Genomic DNA, 20120 nt, shown 5'->3' on the forward strand with positions numbered 1-20120 from the left:
TCAACCCAGATAAGTGTGAGGTGGTTCACTTTGGTAGGTCAAATATGATGGCAGAATATAGTCTTAATGGTAAGACTCTTGGCAGTGTGGAGGATCCAAGGGATCTTGGGGTCCGAGTCCATAGGACACTCAAAGCTGCTGTGCAGGTTGATTCTGTGGTTAATAGGCATACGGTACATTGGCCTTCATCAACCATGGGATTAAGTTTAAGAGCCAAGAAGTAATGTTACAGCTATATAAGACCCTGGTCGGGCCCCACTTGGAGTACTGTGTTCACTTCTGGTCACCTCACTACAGGAAGGATGTAGAAACTATAGAACGGGTGCAGAGGAGATTTGCAAGGCTGTTGCCTGTATTGGGGAGCATGCCTTATGAGAATAGGTTGAGTGAACTGGGCCTTTTCTCCTTGGAGCGGTGGAGGATGAGAGGTGACCTGATAAAGGTGTATAAAATGATGAGAGGCATCGATCGCGTGGATAGTCAGAGGCTTTTTCCCAGGACTGAAATGGCTAACATGAGAGGGCACAGTTTTAAGGGGCTTGGAAGTGGGTACAGAGGCGATGTCAGGGGTAAGTTTTTCTTTTACGCAGAGAGTGGTGAGGGCTTGGAACGGGTTGCCGTCGATGTGGTGGAGGCGGTTAAGATAGGGTCTTTTAAGAGACTCCTGGGTAGGTACATTGAGCTCTGGGTAACCTTGGGTAATTTCTCAGTAAGTACATGTTTGGCACAGTATTGTGGGCTGAAGGGTCTGTATTGTGCTGTAGGCTTCTATGTTTCTATCTCGTTCCAATTTACTTTGGCCAACCCCTCTCTCATACCACTGTAATTTCCTTTACATACTGCCACATCAGACTTTACTTTCTCCCTATCAAATTTCAAGTTTGAAGTACTGTAATAAACTGGCCACTGAGTGTATTACCTACTCAACTAAACCGTTACATAGTTTGTGTATGGTCAAGGCCCTAGCAGTGCAGCACCTCACTGGTTACAACCTTTCATTTTAAAAATGACCACCTTAATTCTTAATTTTTTCTCTGCATTTAAGCAATCATCTATCCTGGCTCCGTAATTTTGCTCAATCATTTGCACAGCAACATATTAAAGTGTTTCTGAAAGTCCAACTGAACCCACGACAACTCATTCACCCTTATCTGTTCAGCTAATTACTACAAATTCCAACAATTTGTCAAACATCTTCCTTTCATAATTGCCTTTCAATCTGCTCAAACCTAAATGAACTACTATTGCCTCCTCAGTAATAGATTCTATCCTTACTCTGACAAACCAACTGTTGGTCTTTTCTTGCATCCTCTCTCCCTACTTCCTTTACTAATAGGGTTACATTTCCTCTATATTGGTTTATGGGAACTGTTGTGGAATTTTGGAGGATATTCAGAGACATGGTTAAGAGAGAGATGGAACTGATTGATTTAGTATTCCAGGGTTTAAATTTTCAGAAGGGATAAGGAGGTAAGAGGGGGAAGAGTTGCACTGCTAGTCAGAGACAGTATCACAGCTACACTCAAAGAGGACATAATGACACAACATAAGTAGAACTCAAATAAGAAAAGTGCACTCGTTGTGATGGGATGAAACTATAGACCACTCCTACCTCTGTAGCCGTTAGGACTGAGGTATATGTAGGTGCATTCCAGTGAGTTTCTTAAAACGGTGTGTGGATTGTTCAATCGGAGAAGGTGCTTGTCAAGTAGAATTAAAGAGAATCCCAAGGCAAGTGTGCCAGAGGTCATCTTCACCCAGTCTACCTGTGACACCACTTTCAGGTTCCCTTCCTGGTTTCCTGGTCACTCTTACCAAAGCAATTCTGGTATTTCTAATGGGGTACACTAAGTGTTAATTATGCTGCTCATCAGGGCAGTTAGACATTGGGAGTTGTCTAATGATGTACTGTCTGAGGAGACATATCAGTGAATTAGATGATGGAATAGATGGATTTGTTACCAAGTTTGCAGATGTTACGAAGATTGGTGGAGGAGCAGGTCGTGTTGAAGAAACAGATCGGCTGCAGAAGGACTTAGACAGATTAGGAGAATGGGTAAGAAAGTGCCAAATGAAATACAATGTAGGAAATGCATGGTAATACTCTTTGATAGTAGAAATAAATGTGCAGGCTATTTTCTAAACAAGGAGAAAATCCAAAAATCTGAGATGCAAAGTGACTTGGGAATCCTTGTGCAGAACACCCTAAATGTTAACTTGCAGGTAGAGTTGGTGGTGAGGAAGGCAAATGCAATGTTAGCATTCATTTCAAGAGGTCCAGAATACACAATCTGAGATGTGATGCTGAGGCTTTTTAAGGCACTGGTGAGGCCTCACCTTGAAAATTGTGAACAGTTTAGGGGTCCTCACTTAAGAAAAGATGTGTTGGCATTGGAGAGTGTTCAGAGGAGGATCACAAGGATGATTCTGGGAATGAAAGAGTTATCATTCATAATTCTGGATCTGTACTTGCTGGAATTTAGAAGGATGAATTGGGATCTCATTGAAACCTTTTGAATATTGAAAGGCCTAGATAGAGTAGATGTGGAAAGCTTGTTTCCCATGGTAGGGGAGTCTAGGACAAGAGGGCACAGCCTCAGGATAGATGGGCATCCATTTAAAGCAGAGATGCGTAGAATTTTTTTTTTAGCCAGAAGGTGGTGAATTTGTTACCACAGGCAGCTGTGGGTGTATTTAAGGCAGAACTAGATAGGTTCTTGATTGGACATGGCATCAAAGGCTACTGGGAGAAGGCTGGGGAGTGGGGGAGAAAAGGATCAGCCATGGTTAAATGGCAGAGCAGACTCAATAGGCCAAATGGCCTGATTCTGCTCCTATGTCTTCTGGTCCTTGTCTGATTGCAGCAAAGTTTCTGTAGCTGTCATTGTTAATGAGCCAGGGTGATGAAGCTAAGTGGATAAACAGAATCGTCATTGATAGATGCCTTTGTGATCAAGATACATTTGCTCAGAAGATGATGTACTTCAATATGTGCGATGAGTAGATTAGAAATTTTGCATTGGGGCCTGCATTTTGTCTCGAAATGCAAGTAATAAGACATGCTCCAAGTATTTTATCACCAGATGTTTCCACTGGAGTTGGTGCTCCCTGCTCCCTCCCAGCCAATCACTTTGCCAGAAGGTCACTCCTTTTCATAACCTTGGCATTGATGTCACATGGGGAATTGGTTATCTTCATAAAAGTGATGCAGGCAAGGTTTTGTTTTTGAAAGGTCATTTTATCCTCATTCTCAACATGTGTTGCCCAGTATTGGGGCAAATGCTGATGATCTGTATAGTGAGCCAGAGTCATGAGACATGCATATAATACACAGGAGAAATTACTGAGATGTCAGACAAGCTCATTCTTACCTTATCCCTGAAAAACAGCATTTCCCTATCGGTGTGACCTTCCTCTGTCTTGTTCTCTTTGAACTGGCCAACTCCTGCACAGTGTCATTCAAGTTCAAAAGTTCAGTAGTTCCATTTCATATCAGGGAATGTATACAATACACAACCTGGAATTGTTGTTCTTCACAGACATTCACCAAAACAGAAGACTGCCCCAAAGAATGTGACAGTAAAAATGTTGGAACCCCAAAGCACCCCTACTTCCCCCACACAAGCAGCAGCAAAGCAACACCCTTCCCTTCCCCTCCTCCCACTACTTCAGCAAAAAAAGAAAGTATCAGCACCCACCACCCACCTAGCAAGCAGTAACGAAGCCTCCAAGAAAGACCATGATCTGCAGTGCATTAAAAACTAATCGTTCACCTGACAATTCAACGTATCACAGGCGCACGCACGTGCGTGTTCTCCCCCTCGCCCTTGCCCTCATAAAGGGACAGAGTATTGTTAATAACAAAGAATCTTGAGTTCCCAAGCAGTATCCCAGGGTAACAGTCATGTTTTTTTAGAGGTACCCTTGAAGGACCTATAACTGCTGGTCTAAAACTTCATATTGGGGAGTGAATTTAAAAACGCAAATACGAGGAAATCTGCACCCCACCGAACTCATTTCTGCATACCTCGACACTATTTTATCCCCCCTTGTTCAATCTCTTCCCACCTATGTTCGTATTGAATTCTTTCAATGATTTTAAGTTCCCTGGCCCCCACCGCTTTATTTTCACCATGAATGTCCAGTCCCTATATACCTCCATCCCCCACCAGGAAGGTCTCAAAGCTCTCCGCTTCTTTTTGGATTCCAGACATAACCAGGTCCCCTCTACCACCACTCTCCTCCCTCTAGCGGAATTGGTCCTTACTCTTAATGATTTCTCCTTTGGTTCCTCCCACCTCCTCCAAACTAAAGGTGTAGCCATGGGCCCGAGTTATCCCTGCCTTTTTGTTGGCTTTGTGGAACAATACTGGTATCTGTCCCCCATTTTTCCTTGGCTACATCGACGACTGCATGGGCACTGCTTCCTGCACGCATGCTGAGCTTGTTGACTTCATTAACTTTGCCTCCAACTTTCACCCTGCCCTCAAGTTTACCTGGTCCATTTCCAACACCTCCCTCTCCTTTCTTGATCCTTCTGTCTCTGTCTCTGGAGACACCTTATCTACTGATGTCTACTATAAGCCTATGGACTCTCACAGCTATTTGGACTATTCCTCTTCCCACCCTGTCTCTTGAAAAAATGCTATCCTCTTCTCGCAATTCCTCAGTCTCCGCCGCATCTGCTCTCAGGATGACGCTTTTCATTCCAGGACGAAGGAGATGTCCTCCTTTTTTAAAGAAAGGGGCTTCCCTTCCTCCACCATCAACTCTGCTCTCAAACGCATCTCTCCCATTTCGTATACGTCTGCTCTCACTCCATCCTCCCGCCACCCCACTAGGAATAGGGTTCCCCTTGTCCTCACCTACCACTCCACCTGACTCCAGGTGCAACATGTTCTCTGTAACTTCACCCACCTCCAATGGGATCCCACCACTAAGCACATCTCCACCCCCCCCCCCCAGCTTTCTACAGGGATTGCTTCCTATGTGACTTCCTTGTCCATTCATCTCCCCCCATCCCTTCCCACTGATCTCCCTCCCGGTATTTATCCTTGTAAGCAAAATAAGTGCTACACATGCCCTTACACTTCCTCCCTTACCACCATTCAGGGCCCCAGACAGTCCTTCCAGGTGAGGCGACACTCAACTGTGAGTCGGCTGGTGTGATATACTGCATCCGGTGCTCCCGATGTGGCCTTCTGTATATTGACGAGACCCGACGCCGGCTGGGAGACCGTTTCGCTGAACACCATCGCTCTGTCCGCTAGAGAAAGTAGGACCTCCCAGTAGCCACACATTTTAATTCCACGTCCCATTCCCATTCTGATATGTCTATCCACGGCCTCTTCTACTGTAAAGATGAAGCCACACTCAGGTTGGAGGAACAACACCTTATATTCCGTCTGGGTAGACTCCAACCTGATGGCATGAGCATTGACTTCTCTAGCTTCTGTTAATGCCCCACCTCCCCTTCGTACCCCATCCCTTATTTATTATTTTTTTTCTTTCCCCCTTTTTTCCTCTCTTTTTTTCTCCCTCTGTCCCTCTCACTATAACTCCTTGCCCATCCTCTGGGTTTTTCTCCCCCCTCCCCCTTTCTTTCTCCCTTGGCCTCCAGTCCCATGGTCCTCTCCCTTCTCCAACCTGGTATCCCTTTTGCCAATGAACTTTCCAGCTCTTGGCTCCATTCCTTCCCCTCCTGTCTTCTCCTATCATTTTGGATCTCCTCCTCCCCCTCCCACTTTCAAATCTCTTACTGTCTCTTCTTTCAGTTAGTCCTGATGAAGGATCTTGGCCCGAAACGTCGACTGTACCGCTTCTTATAGATGCTGCCTGGCCTGCTGTGTTCACCAGCAACTTTGTGTGTGTTGATTGGAGAGTGAAGGTAGCTTGTGTGTGATTTAATATGAGGTAGCTGTTACACACCAGTCAGCACATGAACTTGTCAGTCTGAGGGCTAGATCCAGTGTCAAACGAATCACATAATGATAACCTAGGCAGGTGTTTTTTTTATCCAGCTTAATGTGACCTTAATCTCTGCCTAGCAGTTTGAATTGTGTAAACCTTGGTGCATATGTAAACAGTCATGATTTCAGGTATTTGGAAAAGAAGCTGGAGCACCAGTTCAATTCAAAATGAATAATTGGTCATGTGCATATTTAAACTTATTAATTCAGATTTGGAATTGGTATCTAGAACAATGAAATTCCTTTACGCCAAGTTGAGTGTCCCTTCAGTAGTGTTCATTTTACAACTGGATGGGTCAGCTTTAGCTGAGGGAGATCACTTGTAATTGTTAAATTACTTCAGTATTGGAGAGGAAATCTTCACAATCAGAATCAGGTTTATTAACTGACATGTTGTGAAATTTGTTCTTTTATGATACAGTTCAAGACATAAAAATGACTAGAAATTGCGAATAATAAATATTGCCAAAAAGGAATAATGCAGTAGTGTTCATGGACAGTTCAAAAATCTATTGATAGAGGGGAAGAAACCATTCCTAAAACATTAACTGTGTAGTAACTAGAAGAAGATGGTGTGGAAGCTTGTGCCCATGATAGAGTTGGGTAAGTGTGCAGCTTTCCACAGCCTCTTGATCTTGCACATTGGAGTCTCAATACCAGGCAGTGATATGGCTAGTTCTCCAAATTTCTGGCTGTTTGTCTCTGGTCTTGGGCAGCATGTCAGTCATTTGAGGCCATGGTGTGATCTGAACCTTTGGTTTCAGAATACTGTAAATTATTAACCTCTACAAAGTAAACTTTCCTGTTAGGAGTAAATGAAATGCTAGAAAATCTTATAATCAGTTCCCAAATCGCTAATTTTTTTTTTCTTGTGTTTGTGTCCTTTTTGTCCCTAGTGGAGGCCTCAGTAACCTGTTGTATCTCTGCACTCTGCCAGATCATGTGTTAAGTGTGGGCGATGAGCCTCGCCAGGTACTGCTGCGTGTTTATGGAGCCATCCTACAGGTCAGTGTAACTGACTCATTTGATGACAGCAATAAATAGCGGAGCTGCTCGAGCTGCTTTTAAATTTGTGTTTCCCTTAACAAATCAGGATTGTTTACAATAATTATCAATTATTTTGCTTTTATTTTTGCTTCACCTGTTTTGTCCAGTTTTAATACGTTTACTCTTGCTTGCACATAATTCTGCAATGTTCACTTCTGTAACCACATCAGAATCAACATAGCAAATGTCTGCGAAATGCTGTCTCTAGTTGCATAGCTGGATATTGACATCTTCATTCCCAGTAGAGGCCAGGAGAATCTTTATTTAAATTGTGCTGAAGTTCAGACACTTGACGTATAATGAGCCTGTTAATACCATTGAACTAAGTATCTGTCTAATCTTTTAACTATTTCCAGTCCCATTTAGATTTGACTTGAGCAGTGCATCAGGACTTGAATTGGTAGTGCCTTGCTGCAATAAATTTTTCTAATTTGGAACAGGAGAAGATGGAATTCAGGCAAGGGAAAATTCACACAATTCCAAATGACTTGGACACTTCAGTGCTATGCTACACAATAATTTGTGTTGTAGATTAAGCAAAATAAAGCCATTTGATTTATCGAATGTGTGACACCTCAATATCAAAGAAAAGGGATAATTAAGAAGTTGGGATTTCTGCTGCTAAATCAAAAACAAAGTGGTTCTGTTTCCATGTTACCATGACTTCTGCTAAACAACGTCTTACAGTTCACAGTTACCATCCCCTCCTTTTTACTGTCTAGTTTCTCATTAACCAATAGTGCATCTTAGGGATTGCAATATAATTCTGTATGCTTGTCAAATGAGTTGTACACTATTGAGAAGTGTATAAACTGTGACCCAGTTTGTAGTTTAGTCTATTTAAGTGTTGGCACGTGGCCAAGTGGTTAAGTCGTTGGTCTAGTGATCTGAAGGTCGCTAGTTCAAGCCTCAGCTGAGGCAGCGTGTTGTGTCCTTGAGCAAGGTACTTAACCACATTGCTCTGCAATGACACCGGTGCCAAGCTGTATGGGTGCTAGTGCCCTTCCCTTGGACAACATCGGTGGTGTGGAGAGGGGAGATTTGCAGCATGGGCAACTGCCGGTCTTCCATACAACCTTGCCCAGGCCTGTGGCCTGGAAACCTTCCAAGGTGCAAATCCATGGTCTCATGAGACTAATGGATGCCTATTTTTTTTTATATTCTAGTTTAAGCTTTCTAAGGAGCCAGTTTCCTTTTTCCTTCTGGCTATATTTCTGGCCTGATTCTCATCTCCCTTCCCTCACCTCTCCATTGGGAAAACCTCGTGTTTTGGCACCAAACAAAATAATAGCCCATTGGCACAGCTGTTTATACACAGCTTTCAAGTCAAATCCAGTATTTTGCAGCCCTTGACTGAAAATGATGCCGTCCTTTGTATATTCTCCTGATGTAAATACAATTCAGGTTGGCTGTTCTGCAGCTGAAGCCATATTTTACCATTGTAGGCATCCTGTGTTCATTTTAATTTCTTTGGTAACACTGAGATTGGGGTTTTGCTGTTGGTTACTCTGGTTCCTGATTTCAATTCTGACAGTGACCATGCAGCATGAGTCCAAAGATCCCTGAAGATGGAAGCATGGGTAAACAGTTGATAGAAGAAGACATCTGGGATGCTTGCCTTCATTCGTGAATGAAGTTATAGTAAACTTTATAAAGCATTGATTAGGCTACAGTTGGAATACTACACATTTTAACGTGTAGAAGGAAGTGATTAGATGGGAAATCTGTGTTGTGAGAGAAACTGGGAAGGCTGGGTTTGTTTTCCTTGGAGCTGAGGGAGAAGGGGAGGCTGATATAGAGGTATGAAAAATCCTGAGGGGTCAAAGTAGGGCTGATGATGTTAGGAAACCTTAACCACATTAACTACCAGCAGAGGTATCAGAAAATAGAGAGCATAAGTTTGGGTTGGAGGAAATCTGAAGAAAATGTTTTCACTTGGAGCATGACTGTAATCTGGAACTCATTGCCTGATAAGGTGGTAGAGGAAAGTACATTGACAATATTTTTGCTTCGGACAAGTATTTGAATTCAGAACATAGAAAACTATGGAGCAAGTAAGTGGGATTAATATGAATAGATGCCTGATGGTTGGCATGGACACAGTCGATTACAGGATCTGTTTCTGTGCTTCATGACTACTCTAACCTGATGCTATTTCAATTGTCAAATCTTACTGGCCTAGCCCTCCCCACCATTGAGCACATCTACACAAAACATTGTCACAGGAAAGCAGCGTCCATCATCAGGGACCCCCACCACCCAAAACATGCTGTCTTCTCACTGCTACCACTAGGAAGTAGGTACTGGAGCCTCAGGACTCACACCACCAGGCTCTTGAACCAGAGGGGATAACTTCACTCAACTTCACTTGGTCATCATTGAAATGTTCCTACAGCCTGTGGACTCACTTTCAAGGACTCATCATGTTCTCAATATTTATTGTTTATTATTATTATTGTTTCTTTCTTTCTATATTTACACATTTTGCTGTTTTTTGTACACCGGTTGAAATCTCCTAATTGGTATGGTTGTTATTCTATTTTGGATTTATTGAGTATGCCCGCAAGAAAATGAATCTCAGTGTTGTACATGGTGACATATGTTCTTTGATAATAAATTTACTTTGAACTTTTTTCTCACATGCGTATTGCTTATTTTGAAAAACCGTTTCCAGAATGTGTTTAAATGATCACTGTATGGGATGAGAATTTTGCTGTTTTGACTGTAAGCACTTTTGTTGTCCCTCACAGGGTGTGGATTCTCTGGTTTTGGAGAGCGTGATGTTTGCAGTTTTGGCAGAACGTGCCCTGGGACCAAGATTATATGGAGTGTTTCCACAAGGACGTTTGGAGCAATACATTCCAGTATGAAGTTATTACTTTCCAGTGTCACATTTTTATTATTAAATTTGTTACAGGAACATTTCTCAAACTGTATCATCCATGCACAATCATTCATCTTCTGTGGAATATCCTACACCTCAGAAGCCTTGCTGAACTGGTTGCAAGTGGTTTATTTTGTTGGGTCTGGTGACCAAGGCCGTCACCAGATTGGCAATTGGAGTTGGTATTGAAGTATTAGCATGGTAACTGATCGAAAATGGAATTAACTTGTTCTTTCTCTTTGCAGTATGTCAACTTACTTACAGAATTATTTTAAGATCTTGTCAGTGTAGATATACCAGGCAATTCTTCACTGTGGCCAGAACAGTTTTGTTCATTTGCTAACCTTGGTGCCTTGTAGTTGATAGAAGTTCAATCTTTTCAATACATGCACACCAAATGTAAGATCTCCACAAGCTGTTGGAACATTTTGTCATGGTGCCCATGTAAAATGCTGATACAGCTGGATGAATATCAAATTCCTGTCCTGTCTCAAAGGTTGTCCTTTCCGAGGGTCTTTACCCGCATTCAATTTTTTCCCAATGTGTTGTAAATCACTGTCACCTTATGAATGGTATGAGAACCAATTAAACTCTAGTTTTTTTTTTACTCCATTGATCAGAGGTTTTTCCAGAATCTTTATGTAGACCAAATCTTTATTTTGTATAAATCAGGGGTCCCCAACCTTTTTTACACTGCGGACTGATTTAATATTGACAATATTCTTGCGGACCGTCCGACCCGGGTTGGGGGGGTGGGGGTAGGGTTGCCAACGGACAAGAGTAGCAGTCAAATACGTTGTGTTTACCCAGAGAAAGACTACAATGACCATGAAGCCTTGTGCGGGCACCAGTGCGCATGCGTGACCTGCGCCTGCGTGTATCAGCCGATATTTTTTTTCTGCAAATCGTTTTTGGCGATTCTGTTTGAGGGGAGGGGTTAATCACGACCGGAATATAGGTGATAAGTGGCTAATACACTCAATTTCGTTTCTAAAATGATTTATCTAACGAATTTAATATTAAACACACAGTGCATATTTTCCTCGCATGAGTATAGCGATAAGTCAACTATCAGGGGAGGTTGAAGTAAGTGTTGATCGAACTTCCAGTAGAAGTGGTAGAGGCAGGTTTGATATTATCATTTAAAGAAAAATTGGACAGGAAAGGAATGAAGGGTTATGGGCTGAGTGCGGGTCAGTGGGACTAGGTGAGAGTAGCGTTCGGCACGGACTAGAAGGGCCGAGATGGCCTGTTTCTGTGCTGTAATTGTTATATGGTTATATAAGTAAGTCAATAACGTCATAGCGTTTTAAGTTACATTTGGATATTAAACACACAGTGCATATTTTCCCCATATGAACATATAAAATCATTGCAACACACCAATATGGCTGAATCAGTGGGAGCCCTGGGCTTGTTTTCCTGCAACAAGGCGGTCCTATTGAGGGGTGATGGGAGACAGCGAAACTCGAAGGTGGTTCCCTATGTCCAGTCTATTTCGCAATTTGGTTTTCATTGCATTCATTGCAGAAAACTCCGCTTCGCAGAAAAATGTTGGAAATGGAAGCAATGTTTCAGTGCTTTCGTGTCTGTCTCAGGATATTTAGTCTTGACTTTGATCCAGAATGCTGGCAGAGATGTTATATCAAACATACTTTTCAGCCCGCCATCATTTGCAAGCTCGAGGAGTTGATCTCCTTCCCATGCTGACATGGATAATGCGGGCGTAATGACCTCGCATAAGTTCAAGCTCAATAGTGGGTGTGTCAGGGAGTGAGGAAAGGTGCAGCTGACTCCTATCGCTAAATCATATTGTTTCCTCGCGGCCCGGTAGCACATGCTTTGTGGCCTGGTACCAGTCCGCGACCCGGTGGTTGGGGACCGCTGGTATAAATCATCCTTGTCCCCTGCAGTTTCAATACTCTCTTCTCCAATCTAGCTTCCACCACTTTCTGAAGGCAGGATCTCTTGTTAGCGTACTAATCTATGTGCCCTGGCTACTCTCAAACAAATAAATAGAGGGGTAGCTTAAGCAGAATAGCCTGTGGAAAGTGGCCAGTGAGTGAGTGAGTGGGCCAGTGAAGGAGTGGAGCTTTGAGGCTTTGACTCGAGAGGCTTTGACTCGAGAGGCTTTGACTCGAGAGGCTTTGACTCGAGAGGCTTTGACTCGAGAGGCTTTGACTCGAGAGGCTTTGACTCGAGAGGCTTCGACGAGAAGAGGCGGAGGACGAGTTTGTTCCCAGTTAGTCTTTTCAATGCCTGCTGAGATGGTGATGGCCTCTCATGTGAGATATGGCAGTCGTGGGGAAACTCCCCTCTCCCGCAGAGTCACATCTGCCAGAAGTGCATGCAGCTGGGCGATCTGGAAGACCATGTGAGGAATCTGGAGCAGCAGCTGGAGAACCTTCGACTCGTAAGGGAGAATGATTAGATTAGATTATGAGGATATGCAGTCCTCTTTTATTGTCACTTAGTAACGCATGCATTAAGAAATGATACAATATTCCTCCAGAATGATATCACAGAAACACAAGACAAACCAAAACTAAAAAAACTGACAAAAACCACATAATTAAAACACATAGTTACGACAGTGCAAAGCAATACCATAATTTGATGAAGAACAGACCATGCCGTGCCGGTAAAAAAGAAAAAAATTCTGAAAGTCTCTCGAAAGTCCCATCATCCTACGCAGATGGTTGAAGGGAGAAACTCTCCCTGCCATGAGCTTCCAGCGCTGCAAACTTGCCGATGCAGCATCCTGGAAGCACCCGACCACAGTCCGACTCTGAGTCCGTCCGAAAACTTCGAGCCTCTGACACCGAGCACCATCTCTGCCGAGCGCTTCAACCCTGGCCCCAGCAACAGGCAATAGGCAAAGCTGAGGAATTGGGAGTTTCCCCTCCGGAGATTCTTGATCGCACAGTAGCAGCGGCAGCGAAGCAGGCATTTCAGGAGTTTCTCCAGATGTTCCTCCTTGCTTCTCATGTCCATCTCCATCAATTCAGGATTGTGCACGGCCCCTATTTAACAAATACGATATCAATTCAGAGCAGCCGCGCACGCTGCGTCGCGTCGCCATCTTCTCCTCCTCTCCTAGTCATAGATGAGAGCTACAGGGAGGTAGTCACACCTAGGCTGTCGGAAGCAGGTCGTTGGGTGGCAGCAGAGGGGGGAAAGCGAAGGTGAATAGACAGGTAGTACAGAGCACCCCTGTAGCCATTCCCCTGAGTAATAAGTTTACCGTCCTGGATACTGTTGGCAGGGACGACCGACCAGGTGTGAGCCACGGTGTCAGGACCTCTGGCACTGAGTCTGACCCTGTGGTGCAGAAGGGTGGGACGGAGAAGAGGAGAGCTGTCGTCATTGTAGACTCTATAGTCAGGGGAGCAGACAGGAGATTCTGTGGACATGAGAAGGACACCCGCATGGTTTGTTGCCTCCCGGGTGCCAGGGTCCAGGATGTCTCTGACCGGGTGCACGACATCCTGGTACGAGAGGGAAAGCAACCAGAAGTCGTGATACATGTTGGGACCAATGACATAGGCAGGAAGAGGGATGAGGTCCTGAAGTGTGAGTTTCGGGAACTAGGCAGAAGGCTGAAGAACAGGACCTCAAGGGTGGCATTCTCAGGATTGCTGCCAGTGCTACGTGACAGTGATGGTAAGAATTGGAGGGGATGGCAGTTGAATGCGTGGCTGAGGAGTTGGTGCAGGGGGCAGGGTTTTAGATTTTTGAATCCTTGGGATCTCTTCTGGGGACCTGTGCAGATTGGATGGGTTGCACCCGAACTCGAGGGGGAGCAATATCCTTGCAGGTAGGTTCACTGGCATGGTTTGGGAGGGTTTAAGCTAATTTGCAAGGGGGATGGGACCCAGAGCGATAGAGCAGTGAAAGAAGTGCATGGAGTAACGCCAGATCTAACATACAGAGAGGCTTTGAGGAAAGAGAAGCAGAATAACTGGTGTAAAGGTAGTAAGGTAGAAGGGCTAAAGTGCATGTACTTCAATGCAAGAAGCATCAGGAACAAAGGTGATGAACTGAGAGCTTGGATACATACATGGAACTATGATGAGAGCTACAGGGAGAGACTTGGCTGGCACCAGGCCATTACAGAGACTTGGCTGGCACCAGGGCAGGAATGGATTCTCAATATTCCTGGATTTCAGTGCTTTAAAAGGGATAGAGAGAGGCGGAAAAAGGGGAGGAGGGGTGGCATTACTAGTCAGGGATACTATTACAGCTACAGAAAGGGTGGGTAATGTAGCAGGATCCTCTTTTGAGTCAATATGGATGGAAGTCAGGAACAGGAAGGGAGCAGTTACTCTATTGGGAGTATTCTATAGGCCCCCTGGTTGCAGCAGAGATACCGAGGAGCAAATTGGGAGGCAGAGTTTGGAAAGGTGCAAAAATAACAGGGTTGTTATGGGTGACTTTAACTTCCCTAATATTGATTGGCACCTGATTAGTTCCAAGGGTTTGGATGGGCAGTTTGTTAAGTGTGTCCAGGACGGATTCCTGTCACAGTCTGTTGACAGGCCGACTAGGGGGAACGTCATACTAGATCTAGTATTAGGTAACGAACCGGGTCAGGTCACAGATCTCTCAGTGGGTGAGCATCTGGGGGACAGTGACCACCACTCCCTGGCCTTCAGCATTATCATGGAATCAGAGAAGACAGGAAAATTTTTAATTGGGGAAGGGCAAATTATGAGGCTCTAAGGCTAGAACTTGCGGGTGTGAATTGGGATGATGTTTTTGCAGGGAAAGGTACTATGGACGTGGTCGATGTTTAGGGATCTCTTGCTGGATGTTAGGGATAAATTTGTCCTGGTGAGGAAGATGAAGAATGGTAGGGTGAAGGAACCATGGGTGACAAGTGAGGTGGAAATTCTAGTCAGGTGGAAGAAGGCAGCATACATGAGGTCTAGGAAGCAAGGATCAGATGGGTCTATCGAGGAATATAGGGTAGCAAGAAAGGAGCTTAACAAGGGGCTGAGAAGAGCAAGAAGGGGGCATGAGAAGGCCTTGGCAAGTAAGGTAAAGGAAAACCCCAAGGCATTCTTCAATTATGTGAAGAACAAAAGGATGACAGGAGTGAAGGTAGGACCGAATAGAGATAAAGGTGGGAATAAGTGCCTGGAGGCTGTGGAAGTGAGCGAAGTCCTCAATGAATACTTCTGTTCGGTATTCACCAATGAGAGGGAACTTGACATGAAGGCAATATTAGTGAGGTTGATGTTCTGGAGCATGTTGATATTAAGGCAGAGAAGGTGTTGGAATTATTAAAATACATTAAAACAGATAAGTCTCCCGACGCCTGACGAAATATTCCCCAGGCTGCTGCACGAGGTGAGGGAAGAGATTGCTGAGCCTCTGGCTAGGAGCTTTATGTCCTCGTTGTCCACGGGAATGGTACCGGAGAATTGGAGGGAGGCGAATGTTGTCCCCTTGTTCAAAAAAGGTAGTAGGGGTAGTCTGGGTAATTATAGACCAGTGAGTCTTACGTCTGTGGTGGGAAAGCTGTTGGAAAAGATTCTTAGAGATAGGATCTGTGGGCATTTAGAGAATCATGGTCTGATCAGGGATAGTCAGCATGGCTTTGTGAAGGGCAGATGTGTCTAAAAAGCCTGATAGAGTTCTTTGAGGAGGTGACCAGGCATATAGATGAGGGTAGTGCAGTGGATGTGATCTGTATGGATTTTAATAAGGCATTTGACAAGGTTCCACACGGTAGGCTTATTCAGAAAGTCAGAAGGCATGGGATCCAGGGAAGTTTGGCCGGGTGGATGCAGAATTGGCTTGCCTGCAGAAGGCAGAGGGTCGTGGTGGAGGGAGTACATTCGGATTAGAGGGTTGTGACTAGTGGTGTCCCACAAGGATTGGTTCTGGGACCTCTAATTTTCATGACTTTTATTAACGACCTGAACGTAGGGGTAGAAGAATGGGTTGGCAGGTTTGCGGATGACACAAAGGTTGGTGGTGTTGTAGATAGTGTAGAGAATTGTCGAAGATTGCAGAGAGACATTGATAGGTTGCAGAAGTGGGCTGAGAAGTGGCAGGTGGAGTTCAACCCAGGGAAGTGTGAGGTAGTACACTTTGGAAGGACAAACTCCAAGGCAGAGTACAAAGTAAGTGGCAGGACACTTGGTAGTGTGGAGGAGCAGAGGGATCTGGGGGTACATGTCCACAGATCCCTGAAAGTTGCCTCACAGGTAGATAAGGTAGTTAAGGATGCTTATTGAGTGTTAGCTTTCATAAGTCGAGGGATAGGGTTTAAGAGTCGCGATGTAATGATGCAGCTCTATAAAACTGATTAGGCCACACTTGGAGTACTGTGTCCAGTTCTGGTCACTTCACTATAGGAAGGATGTGGATGCATTGGAAAGGGTACAGAGGAGATTTACCAGGATGCTGCCTGGTTTAGAGAGTATGGATTATGATTATGATCAGAGATTAAGGGAGCTAGGGCTTTTCTGTTTGGTGAGGAGGAGAATGAGAGGAGACATGATGGAGGTATATAAGATATTAAGAGGAATAGATAGAGTAGATAGCCAGTGCCTCTTCCCCAGGGCACCACTGCTCAATACAAGAGGACATGGCTTTAAGGTAAGGGGTGAGAAGTTCAAGGGGGATATTAGAGGAATGTTTTTTACTCAGAGAGTGGTTGGTGCATGGAATACCCTGCCTGAGTCAGTGGTGGAGGCAGATACACTAGTGAAATTTAAGAGACCATTTAAGGTATACGGAGGAATTTAAGGTGGGGGGGTTATCTGGGAGGCAGGGTTTGAGGGTCGGCACAACAATGTGGGCCGAAGGGCCTGTACTGTTCTGTACTCTGTTCTCTCTGGCACTGATATATTACCTCTTGGTTGGAAGGGTTTGCAGACTTCTTGCCAGTGGAAAGAATTATTTCTGTTTGTATTTCCACTTTCCTCATGAAGTTCTCAATCTAAAACCCCTTCCTCATCCTTCATTGATGTTATTAGATATATTTTTCAGTCTGAACTAGGAGCAGTTATCCTTGTGGTAGTATGAACACCAAATGGAGGAGCTCTTCTTGTTTAGAATGAATAAGTGATGTCAGATCAAAGCTAGCTTTAAGTTCTGGATACATTTAGAGTTAATGTTTGAAGGATATATCAAGGGGTCTACCAGAACATAGACTGCTCTTTTCAAAATGCTGAGATGTAGATCACAATTTCATTTGACTGATATTCTTTTATTGCAGGTGTTGGATAACACTGCATTCTGTAGCATCTAGGAGTGTATTTGAATATAGGCCAAGAGTAAATAGCTGATTCTGATCCTAGCAGGGAAAGACCCAAGTATTTTTACGTATGATAGCACTGCATAAATCCTAACCCATTCCCCGTGTTGACTGTTAGCAAGTTGGTAGCATGTGAATCCCACATCCACTATCTCATTTCTCTGTGTTTGTTCTTGTATCTGAGGGGGCACTTTGTTAGGCAAAAGTGTGTAACTAACATTAATGATGGACTAAAATAATACATTGAAGTTGAAACACTTTAATTTGGCATCCTCCAAATCTGTCTGAATAGAGCCGTCGACTGTTGACTGAAGAATTGGGATTTCCAGATATTTCAGCAGAGATTGCCGTTAAAATGTCACGATTCCATGGAATGGTCATGCCCTTCAACAAGGAACCAAAGTGGCTGTTTGAGACCATGGACAGGTATGTATCAAGTTGTGTGGAATGGATATCAAGGATAGGCTGTTGAACTGGCCAATGCAACAGTAATTGCAAAACAATCATATACTTCAGGTTCAAACAGTCCTTCCAGGTGAGGCATCACTTCACCTGCAAATCCTTTGGAATCATTTATTGTGTCCGGTGCTCCTGAAGCGACATCCTCTACATAGGTGAGACCAGTTATAAATTGGGGGAACCGCTTCATCGAGCACCTCCACTCCCATCTGCCAAAAGCAGAACAGGAATTGTACCCTGACCACCGGTGCTTTAAAACATTACATTAGCTGCTGCACCCCCATCTTGTAGTTAGGTCCAGGATACTGCTGTTAAATATACTCCCTGAACTGTTGTCCTCTCCTAGCTCTGCCTTGTCTTGTGGCTGCTAAGTATGGCTGGGTGCTGGTCTTTTGCAGGCCATTATCATCCACCATCCAAACCTTGTTGGTTTGTGAAATGTTGATGGGATCTGAGTGTCACGGTACACCCTTCACTTAAACACATAGCCAGATATGAAAGTATGTTCTTCTTCTTTACAAAATGTTTTGAGTACTGGATCAAGAAAGCCTTGCTATAGTTATACAGAATGAAACTTGGATGACATCAGGAGCATTGGATGAAGTTTTGTCTCCTTACTTAAGAGACCATAGAAGGGGTTCAAACAAGATTAACTAGACTAATCTCTGGGATGGCTGATCCACTGAGTGAGAAAAAATCAGGTTGATCAGGCCACTCTAGATGAGTGAGTTGAGATCTCTTTGAAATGCCCTAAATACTTGTGTGCTCGACTGGATACAGGGAGAATATTTCCTCTGGGTAGTGGGAATTGGGGTAGGATTAGCGGCAGCGTTCAGTCTCCATATACTTAAGACTGACAAGAATCTATGGAATCCTCCGTTAGAGAAGATTGGGATAATGTGGCTTCTAGACCCAAAACTCAACAGAGAATGAGTACAAGACATTATAAAAGAAGATCAGCCAGGAGCAGTTAGAATGGCAGATCAGGTTGATGGATCAAATGGCTAAGTTTTCTGATTTCTAAGCAATGGTTCCAGGTCTTAGTTGGAACTGAGTGAGCAGTCTTGTGATTTGATCTGAAGTACTTCTAATGAGACCAAATCTTTCCTCTGTTGTAAAGGTATCTCAAGCAGATAATGGGGCTGACATTCATCAGAGAGGCACATGTCAAAAAGTTTAATAAACTGAAGACTTTCAACCTACCAGGAGAGTTGAGAAGTTTAAAGTAAGAATTTAACTATTCTTTAATCATTGCTGCTTAATATACAGGAGACCTTGGTCGTTGGCTTGATCTAAAGTTTGTATTTTGAGGAGAAAAAGAAATTATTGTTTCTAAAATAATTCCTCATCTTTTCTCTTCACAATGGAATTTACTAATTTGATTCATTTTCTTTCAGGGCACTTCTTGAAGCCACTTGGTCACCTGTGGTTTTTTGCCACAATGACGTGCAGGAAGGTAAGAATGAGTTGTAGAATAAGTACACTTCTATAATTAGCTTTAAATTGGCAGGATGCACAGCAGACCTGTGATGGATTGAAGTAACAACAAAAGATAACAATCAATTTTGGGCTAGTGGCTTGACACCAGCAAGATAGGCTGAATAGAGTTGAGGGTGTGAGTTTGCATGGTCAACAAGTTGAATAAACTTCAATAATAAAACTGTTTTCTCAACATTGGGAGAAGATGGTATGTCTTGAGCACTGTCAAAATGAAAAGAAAACTAAAAATGGCTTTGGATCCTGTTTTAAGACCCACATAAGTGGAGTATTATACTTGACCACAACAAACAGTTAGACCTCATAATTTCCTGCTTTCTCCCCATCTCATCAATTATTTTGATTTTTTTTGTTACTGCTATCTGCACTTCAGTTACAATTACAAGTGGAACAGTCCGTTACTGCTGATAGTCCTGAAAGGCAGTGCCACTAGATGGAGCCTGCGGTAAGAGAAATGACAGATAGGGGATGAAATCTACTTGAACTTGTCTTCCCACCCACCTCACACTGAAGGTACCAACCATCATTTGAAGTGACTGCCTTGGTAGATTTATTCAGAGGAATACATGTGGAAGAGATTTTGCACTTCAATATTTGAATGGAAACAAGTGACTCAAATTGAAGGTGGGACTAGTTTGTTTTGGGTTAACCTGCGCAAAGTGTTCCTATAACAGACTCGCTGAGTTATTGCTTTCCAACACTAAATTGGTGATGAAAATCAGAAAATCCTCAATCCAGGCGGACATGAGAGCATCCTTCACGAGAGTGAACCTAGGGAAAGCAACCAGCCCAGGCAGAGTACCTGGCCCAGACTGTCCTGATCAACTAGCTACAGTGTTCACCAATATCTGTAACCTCTCACTTTGGCAATCTGAGGTACCCACCTGCTTCAAGCAAGTTTCAACTATACTGGTGCCTGAGAAGAGCTGAGTGACCTGCCACAATGACTCATCCAGTAGCGCTTACATTCACTGCGATGAAATGTTTTGAAAGT

General features: G+C 43.8%; 1 protein-coding gene across 1 annotated transcript in view; it reads left to right on the top strand.

Annotated features, from left to right (window-relative positions):
* The window catches only part of chkb (choline kinase beta), a 47225-nt gene that overhangs the window by 14267 nt on the left and 12838 nt on the right, over window positions 1–20120 (top strand). Inside the window, exons 2-6 of the mRNA XM_072241186.1 lie at window positions 6866–6974; window positions 9767–9880; window positions 17463–17596; window positions 18750–18854; window positions 19027–19085. Of these exons, the coding sequence (XP_072097287.1) occupies window positions 6866–6974; window positions 9767–9880; window positions 17463–17596; window positions 18750–18854; window positions 19027–19085 (521 nt within the window). The remainder of the gene's footprint in view (window positions 1–6865; window positions 6975–9766; window positions 9881–17462; window positions 17597–18749; window positions 18855–19026; window positions 19086–20120) is intronic.

This window comes from Mobula birostris, chromosome 23, assembly GCF_030028105.1.
Source record: "Mobula birostris isolate sMobBir1 chromosome 23, sMobBir1.hap1, whole genome shotgun sequence".
Taxonomy (NCBI): Eukaryota; Metazoa; Chordata; class Chondrichthyes; order Myliobatiformes; family Myliobatidae; genus Mobula; species Mobula birostris.